The following is a 13,153-nucleotide window of genomic DNA, read 5'->3' on the forward strand; positions in this document are numbered from 1 at the left end:
CACCCTAAACAGAGAAATATCTCTAGCATATTAGCCTCAAGCATAATGTCAGCAGTGTGTACGCTGCCCCTGCTCCAGCTCAACAGTAAAAATGATCTGAAAGTCAAAGACATTTTTCATCTTCATTTAATCTCCTACCACATATGTGAAAACCCGTTTGACCGCTCATCCTCAGATATTTATATTCATTATTCTGTTGCTTGTGCTGTCCTTGCACGATGTAGGTCAGGGCAATGTAATGTGGGTCTCCTCTGTCATCTGTAAAGACTGAATGTAAACACGAAACATTTGTGCTTTCACCTGAAATGGATTTTATTTTACTGTATTAAAAAATGATAAATTACTGCTTTATCCTATATCTGTAAATAAATCATCAAATCTCCAAATAACTTCTGGAAAAACATACTTTCTAAAAGTCACATGACACCTTGGAAAAAATGTGTTATCTACATTGTTCATGCATTTGAGTTTGCTGAATTCAATTACACAGGCTGGTTGGCAGTGAGGAAGAAGCAGCAGCAGCAGAGCACTATTCTAGCCGCAAGGGTACAGTCAGTGTGATGGAAACGTGGAAGTGTTGTGACCACAGAAGATTCCGTGGGGTGGATCTCCTTAATCCAAGCTGTCATATCAGTGTCAGCATGGCTAGGAGGCTATGCTAATGTGCACAGTGGATACACTCACTACTGTATGGCAGCACAACTGGAGCAATAAAAAACAACCTTATTGTAATTATTATACACTCATTTCCTCAAAATTAATCATTCTTTTACTTAGCAGAGGCAAAAAAATAGACAATAAAAAAACAAAAAAAATAATGAAGACTTCATCTTTTTTATTTTTTTCTGTTCTTCATTCATTATGTGTAATTGCTCTTAATCAGATTTTTATTTTCTCCTACTTAAATGTGAAGTTTCATATTACACAGTCATGTACAGCGGGTTACTGTGTGTATTAAATATTTATATTTACTGTCAGGCTTGATGACCTACAAAGGGACAAAGCATCAGGACTTTCTGTGTAGCCGCATAGCGCTTGAAGAGTGAAATTGTTGTTGTATTTATTATTTTATTTCTAATGACTTTAACAATACCTACATTTTGCAAATCAGAATCATTCTTAATTCCAATTACGTTTATGCCCCCAACCCCAAAAAAAAGAAAGTACACAGTCAGACAACATATCAGTAAACACACAAAAAAGTCCTGTTTTCAGTGTGATTCTTTCTATGTTATTTCCATGCACCTGCTCATTCACGAGCTTATAAACTCATGCAGCATATATAGATGCATATCAAAGCCAAACTGGTCAGGGACATTGATCCCAAACAATTGATGAATGGGCTGGCACTGAAACAGCGACACGTGTCGTGTAACATCTTAATCAATTAAGTTGTCTGAATAAGAGTGATTTTAAATCACATTTTTGTCAAGGAGTGTATAAAACTTTGGATTTACCTGCTAATTTCCATCTACAATCAAAATTCTGAGACTCGGGAAAACACTGCCCAGAAATTGGTAATTTTTCTCCAGGCACGGATTTCCCTGAAGCAGAGGAGCAAAATGCATCTTTTTTTGTGATGACTACTGAGTTTCTGCTGTGCATATTTGAATGGAAGCTGAAGGGCTGCACACACAGAGCCATGATGTGAGGCTTGCCGTGAATAGACCTATATTGTTAGGAGGAGAGAAGGGAAGCGGTGTTGCTCGCCTGTCTTGCGGCCATGCAGTGCAGCTGGTCCACACAGATACTATGGAGCAGGATGGGATAGTGGGAAGTATGCATGTGTGCACGTCTTTGTGTGAGAGGCTGTGATTGACAAGACTTTAGACGGGCGATGGATTTTTTTTCATCCATGAATGACAGCAGACCTTAAAGCCACAAGGGAGGCAGAGAAATTTGTTTATGTATGTGCATAATGTGAATCTCTCCATACACACATACAACATGTTCAGTTAGCCGGTGACAGTGCTGCAAATATGAGCATCAAATTTAGACATTTTCCATGTAGAAAATGTAAATATACTTGACAAAAATATCAAAAGACAATAGTTCCTGCTCCTATTTTTTATCAGCTGAAGTAAAAGATAGAAGACGTTGAATATGCACACAAAAGACTCCGATCAGTCAAATTTGCTTAAATCTGTCTTAGCAAGCATTTGCCTTTGTGGAGATAATCCATCTACCTGAGAGGTGTAGCATATCAAGATGGGGACTGAATGACATGATAATTGTGCCACTTTATCACACAATACAATGCCCCAGATGTTGTAATGGGAGTTATGTCCCCAGCACTATTCAACACAAAGTTGATCCATTAGAAAGGCGTGGCTCATCAAAAAGCTGATTGAACAGCATCAAGTGTGGTTTAGGCTGCTAACAATAAAAGACCTGTGTACAGTTTACCTTTTGAAAATGATTAAAAGGCAGGGACAGATTCGGTGTCTGGTGCGGCTGCTATCCACTGGTTGTAATGTGACAAATCTCTCATGATTGATCAGGTTTTTGATTGTGGCCTGTTGAATATTGGTTGTTGCATTGGGACAGCTCATTAGACAGTTGAGCTGCACATCAGAAATAGATCTTGACACATATTGCACAATCGTGCAGCCACTCCATGAATGGGTAAAAAAAATTAGCAGGTAGATTTTGGAGGGGTGTACTAATGTACGTATTCAAGTACCTCCTATCTAGCTTCCATTTATCCGAATATCAACCAATGCACCTAAGCAGAAGTTAAGAGACGAAAGTGAGAGGGAACACAGAATTGTCATGGAGACAACTTCAAGCAGAGGGAAGTTCATAGCTGCTTGCAGTTACCAAGGCAGCCAATCTTATGTACATTGTACTCCATGTATCTGTATGTGGGTTATCAGACGTGGGCGTATTTTATCTCAGCCTGGCTGCGTGGCTGTTACTACCTTTGATTGTACACTGACGTTAAACGTCATTTTGAAGCTTGTCATCCTGCTCGACTGTGACTCATCATCAAAATGCAAAGCACCTGACAGCCCCCAGCATGCTTTGCTTTAATTCATGAGTTGTAAAGAATTATACGGAACTGGTTCAGCAGTCTGAATTTAAGCAAAGTTCAGAAAAGAGATGGATAACGTTAAACACCTTAGATATTTAGGACTGGCATATGGTACCCATCCAATGTATGGATGTATCAAATAACAACAGCCAATGTGATTATTTGTAAAATTTCTTTCACTCTGGCATTGTTACAGATTTGTTTAGCCAGGTAGAAGAGGGAGAAAAAGAAAAATTAAGAAACTAGAAAGCTAGAACATTTGGAAAACCTCATGGGCTGCAAAATTTGCATTCATATCTGCCTAAAAAACAGAAAATGAACAACTGAAGAAACCGATTGTGAAAGCACACATTTTGGATCCCTGCAAAGCAAAATTTATTTGATTTCTATCTAGTGGTTTGGAGGAAATAAGGATACATTTTTCTCCGCTACATTGAGAAGTACTGATTAATAGACATGTGGACTTACAGGCAGACAAAGGCATAAAAAATGAATTCCCTTAGATGACATTCACAAATCAATTCTGCTGGAAGACCTCCACAGATCAATTGCTTTGAAACGCTTCACTTTCATTCAGTGTATGGCTCCTTACAGCCTGCTTTGGTGAAACCACTGTTCCAGGCTTCTGATTACATCCGTTATACCTGTAGAAAAATGTTGACCTCAGTTAAGACTCGAGCTGCGCTGCAGTTGAGATTGCTCTACGGAAAGGTAGATCTGGAAATTGCTGGCTGTGCTTTTCAGACCTGTAGGTTCAAGCGAAGCAGTACACCTTGGGCTTGTTCAGCTCTCCAGAGAAGAAAGGTTGTTCAAATGTCACTAGCAAACCCCCCAGCCCAGACCACAAACATTGTGCTGTGCCAGCCGAGAAAAGTTATTTGTTAATGTCTCAGATGCCCAAAGGCCATGGTGTGTGTGACAGAGTGTGTATTTGTGACTCGATACGTGATGACTGTAAATGAGCACAGTACAACGCTGAACATGACACTTGCTGTGTACAATATAAAGCTGGAAAGCCAAGGGCTCCGTGTAGCTAAATGCTTGATAAGATGGTTTATAAGGTCACAAGATCACTTTGGATTCTCACCATAAGCTTCATGATTTCAGAAAATAAACTACAGCATACAAAAGCTTTTAATTATATTTGTCCCTTTTTATTGTAAGATCATTCTTCGTCTCCACCCTAAAACAACAAGAATTTGTTCTATTTGACAATCACAAAAAATCTGTTTTGATGATGTAATTTTAAGCTAAGAAACTAGACGTGGTTTTACCCGCTGGCTGTGAGTCACTGAGGCATCACCTCTCGAGAACTCCTGGCGATGTGCGCTGCTGATTTACTACACTGCTACACCTTCCATAAAAGCAACAGTCCAATTACTTAAAATTCAAATCAGCATTAACATTGCCTCTGAACCCAGACAACTGACATTAATAAGTTCTACATCTACCCCCACCAATGCTGTCATTTGCCCCTCATCCCACTATCCCGTCCTCCTCCATCCTCCATCCCACTTCCATCCATTGGCACAGCTATTAATAGCTCGGCCACCCGCCTATCAATACCATCACTACTCCAGCAAGACAGAGGATGTGGGCACGGCCCAGCCAGTGGAATGAAAATAAACGAGCTGAACTACAAGAGCTCGTTCTTATGTAATGAGAGAGAGAGAGAGAGAGAGAGAGAGAGAGAGAGAGAGAGAGAGAGAGAGAGAGAGTGGCTCATGAAAGAATAAATTAGAGTAAGTAGTTGAGGGAAAAGGTTAAAAAGCACTACAGAAAAGGTAATGTAATTTCATTTTAAGAACAAAAGACAAACTGTTCCAATCCACCAGATGAAGATGGTGACAGACACACAAATATTGAAAAAAAAGGAAATTTACACAGGAGGTGAGAGACAAATAAAAAACATGGGACTTGGTAAAGAGAGGAATCTGCCAGCTCGGTGACATTCACACACATTCCTATTCTCTCATTCCTCCCCTCACTGACTGCAGCCTCATATTTATGGGTCTACATTCCTCCCTCTCTCCAATGTTCCTCCAACCATCTGCCCCCCACCACCCATTTATTGATCGAGACAGGTAGTTTCACCCGCTTCTGTGTGGCAAAGGGAAAGACCATTGTATTATCCGTGAAAGCAGGATCTGTGTGTGCTTTGCACGTTTACATCACGTCCTCCCACTGCTGCTATCTGGTCCAGTGGGGGCTTTGTCACTCCACCAGCTGGCTTACAAATCTCACACTAGAAATGCGGGCCAGCTGCTTGATAACATTTGGAACATTTAGTTTAATTGTACCTGATAACTGTTCAAAGCAAGCACAGTCCCGTCAGCTTGAGATAAAGCAACTATAAAATCGATACAAATAACATAAAACTAAGGTGTTACAAAATGGTGATAAATCAAAGATAAGCATAGATTAAACAAAAACATGTTAGATTTTTATATTTTTAATCTGTTGCATTAATGAGTTACATGTAGCTCTTGTTTTGATTTAAGTGAATAGAACAAAGCTCAAAGCAACAACTTCTTTTTTTTGACTCCACGGTCTTTTCTAACAGTAAAAAAAACAAACAAGAAAAGTGACTAAGGGCCTCACCTAAAGTGAATCAGGAAAAAACATCAGTCCTATTCATTCTGGGAAGGTGTTTAGTTTGCTTAAAAAAAAGTAAAAACCTGCAGAGGTAAGCTGAAACAGAATCAAATTTTGAAGAAAAAGCACCTGACATCACACTGCGGTGAACGGATCACATTAGCCAGCAATTAGATCAACTGATCAATACTGTTGTTGTTAAAACCGCTAATGACACTTGGACCTATTACTATAATAGCTTTTCCATGTCATATAAGCAGTGGTTGACATGATGCATATATATTTGTTGCCTGACGCAGATACTGTCACACACCTCCAAGCTTGTTGCATATGGAGAAAAAGCTTCTCTGCAAGCGTTGTTGCTCTCAAAACAGGAAGAAGAAAATGAGCGCCATCCAGGCGGATGTCACAGACCAAACAATAGTACCGCCGCTGTCCTCTCAGAGCACCACACTACCCTGCACTAATCGATGCAACGCCTGATTTGGTCTGAACACAGCCTTAGTCAGCAGTAGCTTCAAGAGTAATTTCAAGCCACTGTCAGTGAAGCATCTTTATGACAGCATTTTCATCAGTTCTTACTCAAACAGCCAAGGAGAAAAGATTTAATTGCACCCAGTAGGTTACATATGAACAAACTTCTTGAGCTAAACACTAAAAGTCCAAAAGTTCAACTTAAATTTTTGCAAGTAGAGAGGAAGGCCAATGGGCCAGAACAGACTGTTTTATTCCTGAGACAGGACTACATGCTGCTAAATGAGACTGTTCTCCAACAAGACGCAAAGTTCAAACATATATCTACAATGGTATCGGCAATATCTGCAATATTGATAAAGGAAGACAGAAAAATAATTCAGGATTTATAGGTGTGTTGTCATTGTGTGGTGATATTGATATAAAAAGCATTCACACAACTGAACTGGTTTCCACTCAAGCAGAACAAATACAGCATGACCAGGAGAGAAGCGATGGATTTGTAGCAATCCGAAGAAGTAAAACTAACACAGATAAACAATGGACCATCTGGACACAGAGACATCAGGTCACAATGAGTCATGAATGCAAAGCATGGGGAGAAACCATGACACGCAGCAAACTGGTGTCAAAGAAACTGTCTTCAGGGGTCATTTTTGGAGCTAATAGTCACATATTCTCCTCATGCATAGAGGCAGCTGTAAAACACACTGTAAACAGTTGCCCCTCTGTCCCTTATCTTTACCTTAGTGATGAGGATGCGGTAGTGCTCAAGCAGGTCATGGCTGTCGTGGCAGCCAGCCAGCAGCTGCCAGATTTCGGCTCTGAGTGGCTCAGGAATCCCACTGCGAACCAATGAGGACAGACCCTTTGGACGAGTGGACAGGTTCCCATGCCTATCAGGAAACATGCAGAAGCAATCCATTATTTCATAATCTCACTAAATAAAATTCAGACACTTGAAATATTAGTCTGAAGAGCAGCTGGAAAGATTTGATAATTGCTCTTTAATTATCCTCATTGTCCAGTGATAACTGTTCAGTAATGAAGTCTGACTGAGTCAATCTACTGTTGATTTATCCTATTGTCACACTGAAGTCTTATAACGACCAAACACAAAACAGCAACGTATTTAAGCGAAGTATTAAATGCAGTGCTACCATGCCGGAAGTCATCTTCCACATGAGGAAATATCCTGCTCTTAAAAACTGATTGTCAGCTCTTTTTAATGATGCTTGAAATCTCATCACAATGCAATTGTTGAGGCCATATGAAGGCAATTTCCTGATAAACTGCTTTGCTTCATTATGCTGATGCAACAGCAAGAAAACAGGCTGTGAAATCAAAAGAATACCGTTTTCCATTCAGTTAATTATGCCTGCATCTACACCTAAAAGCACAGAATAATCACTGTGTCCAAAGGGAACGGTGTCACATGCAAAGTGAGATGATAATCAAACTGTAATGATGGAGAAGAGCCTGGTCTGCTACTGTAAATGTCTGTATGGAGAAGGATGGGACCCCTTTTTTTTTATCAGTGTCACTACATCCTGTGCCATTGCTTTGGTACCAAATAAAGAACTCTATTTCCTGTTTGATGTACTGCATTTATAACGATCATATTCCCACTAGTTTATCCTTTCACTCTCTGCCTTCTTTAGCAAATTCTGTAAGAATAATTCATTCATAGCTCAAGCCATGTAATTCCTGAAATAATTTCTTTTTCTCATAAGTCTCCCAATTCTCTTCTGATACTGCCTTATTCTATAAGTCTTGGTCTTGTATAAATTATTTTAATACATTGCTAAAATGTCAAACCTTACCACTTGTTTAGGATTCCTCCCCAGGACTCGAGAATTTTTTCAGGGCAGTCTTTTGAAACGTCTCCTGTCCCACTGGAGATTTCACTGTCGCTATCTGCAGGAAACACAAACACTATTTGCATTATTTACATTTGAAGAATAAATGGCTCATTATTCAAACCTATAAGCTTTGTTCGATGAAAACCAGAATAAAAAAAGTCTTTAATACTATTCATTCAGCAAATATATTGTGGTTGTTAGGGTTTCTGTTACTAAATAACTGGAATTTCTTTGTCTAAAGACAAAGAAAAAACCTGAATGTGAACAAGCTGACATGAAAACTGTTCATATAAAAACATGATACTTTTTTTTAAAAAATGCACACCTTTAGAGCCCCTACAATGTTTGTGTAAAATATCATTACACACTATCACTAATCCCCATCAGATACAGATAGACAGATGGACAGACGGACAAGGGAAAGTTAACATGGCTGGAAGCATTTAAAAAGGAGAGAAAAGCGACAATGCACTTCTTCAACAGCCCTCAAAGGTGTTACAAGGCATCAACCCACTCCCACTTTAGCCGTGACTAAGACGCCATGACATTAAATAATGAATTAAGATATTTTCTTCAAGAAAGCATGCAACCACTATGTGCAATTCAAAGTTGCTCCTACACATCTTTACAGCCTCAGCAGGAGCTTTTCAGGGCTTTATAAATGCTTGATGAGCCCTTTCAAATGACCACGTGGCGAGAAAGCGTGAGTCCAAAGCCACTGCCAACTTACCAGGTGATGAAAAGAGACTGTGAAGACGAGAGGCCATTACTGGTACCTTTTAATCTGGAGTGGCTCTGTGCATTCAGCAAAGGATTGCTTTCAAATAGAATCTCTCAGATGTGGAAGCCTCTAGTGGATTGGGTTTGTCAACATTAAAGTGAGCGGAAATTCCCGTCTTTTGCCAGGAAGGTGTTTTACTTTTAATATTTCACCTGATTGCATTGTTCTCCTTTGTTATTCGACCTTCACCTCGTGTTCAACAGCAGTCAGCCTGCTCTTGCCTCCTTGTGTGGCGGACACAGAATGGTCCCAGTTTGTAAATGATGAAGCAGAACGGCTGCATGAACAAACAGCATGTATGTGCAGTTTGGGACAATTAATTTGTAGTTGTGTGAATGTGTGTGTGTGTGCGCCCAGACTGGTGTATAAAAGGGCAGCAAAATAATCACAATAAGCAGCAATCATAAACCACGCTGTGAAAGGACAAGCTAGAGAAAAAAAAAAGAAAAAAACATCAGCGGCAGGCCTATTTTCCACATTGCAGATTTCAGGAAGAAAAAAAAAAACTGGTCCATGAATTGACTGTGTGTGTGAGTGTGTATGTGTGTGTGTGTACGTGCAGCAGTGACATCTACACTGGGACTGTATTCATTTCAGTACACAATGGAGCTGACCTCCAGCTCCACAGCTCTGAGCACCTCCAATTTTCAGCTCTGGGTGAGTTGAGGGGCATTTTAAAAAAAAGCCCTCTGAATTTTTCCCACAATGCCAGATGTAAGCTGTCAGCCTTGGTGGCTGACTCGTGACTTTGAGAGTCTGATGCTAGACATGAGAAAGACCGCTTTTGCCTCCTACTTACTTAATACTTTTCAATACTTCAAGGTGAAAAAAGCAACTGTTGTTTAACGGCGGCAAAGAATTGTATAATTGTGTGGCACTGAGGGCAGTGGTGAGCTTATGGATGGAAAATAGTTTATTTTCTGTGTAAATTGTACGAGTTTATTGCATTGCTTATTAGTAAGTTTTAGGGAATCAAATGTAAACTGATTTCTTCAGTCCTGACTTGTAGGAGTCTAAGTGTTCGACCTCAGCAACGGAGAAGGATTGACTTACTGAAACTTTTCCCATTTTAATTGCCATAATGCCATTAATGACCAATTGGTAAAGAACACAATCTTCTTTTCTGTGAAAACATCATATACCAACAGCTAAAAAAAACCGAGTACCTTTATGCGAACAGACATTACGAAGCATGCAGTCTGAATCGTGGCCGGGCCTGATCTGCACAACTGAGCCACCGGTCAGGAGGAAATGCCAGCCTTGTTTATATTAGTGGGCTGAAACTGGGTCGTGTCTGGGAATCATTGGAGTCTAACAGCCAGTGTTGGTCCTTTAATGCTACTGCTGCTTTGTCTCTGGCTCCAACCGCATGAAAATAGTTCATAAATTGCTTAAATATAAAGGATTTAGTGTCCCAAACAAATACATCCAGAGGAAATTCATGCAACAATAAGTGGCCTCTACTTCAGACAGAATATGGACAGCATATATGGTTAGATCTGAAGTTAATGCTAACCAGAAACATGTTGCTTGAACTGCACTCACAAAAAAAATATTTTTTTTTACAATTAGGTAAGATTTTTCAAAGAAAATAATGTTGAATTATGGCTCACAATTATGACATCTAATTAATGTGATGAAGAAAGTCTGGCTTTTAAAGGCTCTAAAAACTCATGATTGGTGACTATGCAGTGTGGTGTGGGAGAAAGGTGGGTAAACAGAACACACACACACACACACACACAACTATGCATGATAAATAGGAAACACCCATACCTTCATCAGCATCCTCTTCCTCCGTGGGTGACGCCAACCGTCCTCTCTCTTCATTGCCTCTCTCAGCCTCCCTCTGAAGACTCACCACCTCATACATAGCATCGCTTTGACCCACCCTTTCTGGTGTCTGCTGCAGGTACACAGACACATACAGACAAACACAGACAGAAAGGTTCACTTCTGTCTGCCTTGATGAGAAATACATGTGTGGATTTAGAAGAAAACAAATGCAAACAGTAAATGGAATCATCAGTCTAAATGTGAAAATTTACACAAACACACAGCATTTGCAAACTAAGACGTGACAAAAAAAATGTGCTGCTATGTTGAACAAAGAATGACATTGGGTATGCAGTTCTATATTTTCCAGTCTATTTTACACTGCATAGATAAGGCAGAGATGGACAAAATGCCACTTCTGTACGTCAACTATGTTGCTCTGCCAGATTTCAACCGTAGCCCCTGAATGGGTAAACCAAACACTAGCTCTGGTGAGGGGCATTTGAATTGCTTCATGTTTTAGTTGCCATCATAGGAGGATCCCCTTTGAACAGACTGTTTAAAGCGAGACTGCAGAGCTTTTATTCTGATCTGACATTCTATCGAAACACAAAAGTAGTAATGGGGTGGGTCCACGGTGTTATATCGTATAAACATGAGGGTTGAAACAAAGCATTGTGAAGAACCAGAAGAAGAACAAGAGTGACCCTATATGCCCCCTTTGGCAGATGCATAAGAAGGAACTATCATGACCAACTAGGGGAAGAGCCCTGCAGTCAGCAGCAAAAAGCCAACTGCAACTCAGATGAGGTGTGATTCACAGAGTCTGCAGGCCTGCCCCACAATTACGCTGTCAAACTGGCAGAATTCACAGAGGTGAACAGGGCAAGCCGCATAACACTACGGACAGGCGCTGGCAGCTAACAAGCTCATGGAGGCTGACTGGCACTGTCTGGCCAGACTGAAATAATGACTGTTATACTGTAGTCAGAGATAGAAAACAGGAAAACATTTACTGAATAAAGAGAAAATAAAGTATACAGACTGTACACAAAAGTAAAATATAATAAATCATGAAATACTTAGATCCCCTGGTGTGTGTTATACTGAACAAAGACAATTACTGATGTAACATATCTGTTAATTACAATTCTTGCTGCACCTCTGAATAAAAATAATCACCTTTCCTTAATAAAAAATATATATAATGGTCAAATTTCCAAATGTCAAAAAGCTCCTCTCCAGTTCATGGAAGACGTGTACACAAAGATTTAGAGGAAAGTTTGCGAACAGATTTAGTTTTAGCCCTGAAATCACACTCGCACACTGAACCCAAGTAGAAATTGTATCCATGGTAACCAAAAAATCATAAAAGAAAAAAGTTTGCGAATCGAAAAAGGCAACGCATTAGTACTTGGTTGTTGTGCATAGAAGGGTGCATTTAAAACAATGAAACAGATTTGGAGCTATGCTCTTAAACCAAAATGTGACCTGCAGACAAAAGCGATTCCTCTAACCGCCTCCTCACTTTGTTCATGTTGGGAATGAATATTCACAAACCTTCCAGTGATTGATTGCTGTTGTATCTGATGCCATTTCTGCACAAAACTGTTGAAAGACTTGACAGAAAACGTATGGACTTTGTCTTTGATTAAGGTGTCTTTATTATCACTCAGCCACAAGGCCATTTTTTCAGCAAATAGAACTTGCTTTATTATCTATTTTCTATCCCAAGTAGTGACTAAACCCTCATGAACATCTTTAGAAACACGTTTTTTGTAAAAATGTGGAAAATCATCTCTGCGACAAATCTGTTTTAATCTCAAATGTGAAAATTCTTAGTGGAGCGGAATAGTTATGAAATTTGTCATAATGAAAAAATGAAACACAAAAAAAAGAGAACAAAGACAAGAGCCAATTTGACCTTGAGTGTTATAAGCTGCTGATGTCGATTTCTGGTCTATTCAATTACTGTAATGGTGTTGCCTCTCTCCTCCACCTGTAGTATGGATCAGTGAGCTGCATTGATCTGGCCACTCGCACGCTGTCTAATGACCGACTCAGGTCAGTGACAACAGCACAAACCGAGGGAGGATATAAAGTACGGCCATTTTAAAGAAGATTCAAGTATCATAAAATTATTAACACTAATACAAGTGTGAGATAAAAGTGGGGAAAAGCGGGCTCATTCCACACAATTGGATCTGCTAGGATTTTTCATGCAAGACATGGGAAAGAATCCAAAATACATTGTTTGTTGACAGATGATGATCATCTCAGTTTCAACCTGTTGATGACCACTGCTAACGTAAGCAGTTAATGACAACAAACAATTTGTCTCTTTCAAAGTCATTTTTATCTTGCGTCACCTTAAAAAAGAAAATGAGGAAAACTGGCATGTTTTCCTGGTTCCATTTGTTTCTGCCAGCTCAGGATTGTCTGACGCTTATCTTAAAAATATATAAACTGGTTACTGATAGTTTGATTTTAACTTAAAGGGTGTCGACTAAGGCACATGTAGAAATGTCATATTGACGTATTTGCTGAGTTTTGACACTATAAAATTGTTGTTCTTCAGTCTTATCGACTGAGATTATCGATTTAGGAAAAAGACTGTATTAATCTAAACCT

At 39.6% G+C, this 13,153-nt stretch overlaps 1 protein-coding gene across 3 annotated transcripts in view; it reads right to left on the bottom strand.

Moving 5' to 3' along the window:
* The window catches only part of rabgap1l (RAB GTPase activating protein 1-like), an 85,112-nt gene that overhangs the window by 57,111 nt on the left and 14,848 nt on the right, over nucleotides 1–13,153 (bottom strand). For all 3 annotated transcript variants that reach the window (XM_068318780.1, XM_068318781.1, XM_068318782.1), the window contains exons 11-13: nucleotides 10,523–10,652; nucleotides 7,927–8,020; nucleotides 6,849–6,999 (exon numbers count right to left, since the gene is read on the bottom strand). In XM_068318780.1, coding sequence (XP_068174881.1) covers nucleotides 6,849–6,999; nucleotides 7,927–8,020; nucleotides 10,523–10,652 — 375 coding nt within the window. The remainder of the gene's footprint in view (nucleotides 1–6,848; nucleotides 7,000–7,926; nucleotides 8,021–10,522; nucleotides 10,653–13,153) is intronic.

Source organism: Antennarius striatus, chromosome 7, assembly GCF_040054535.1.
Source record: "Antennarius striatus isolate MH-2024 chromosome 7, ASM4005453v1, whole genome shotgun sequence".
Lineage (NCBI taxonomy): Eukaryota > Metazoa > Chordata > Actinopteri > Lophiiformes > Antennariidae > Antennarius > Antennarius striatus.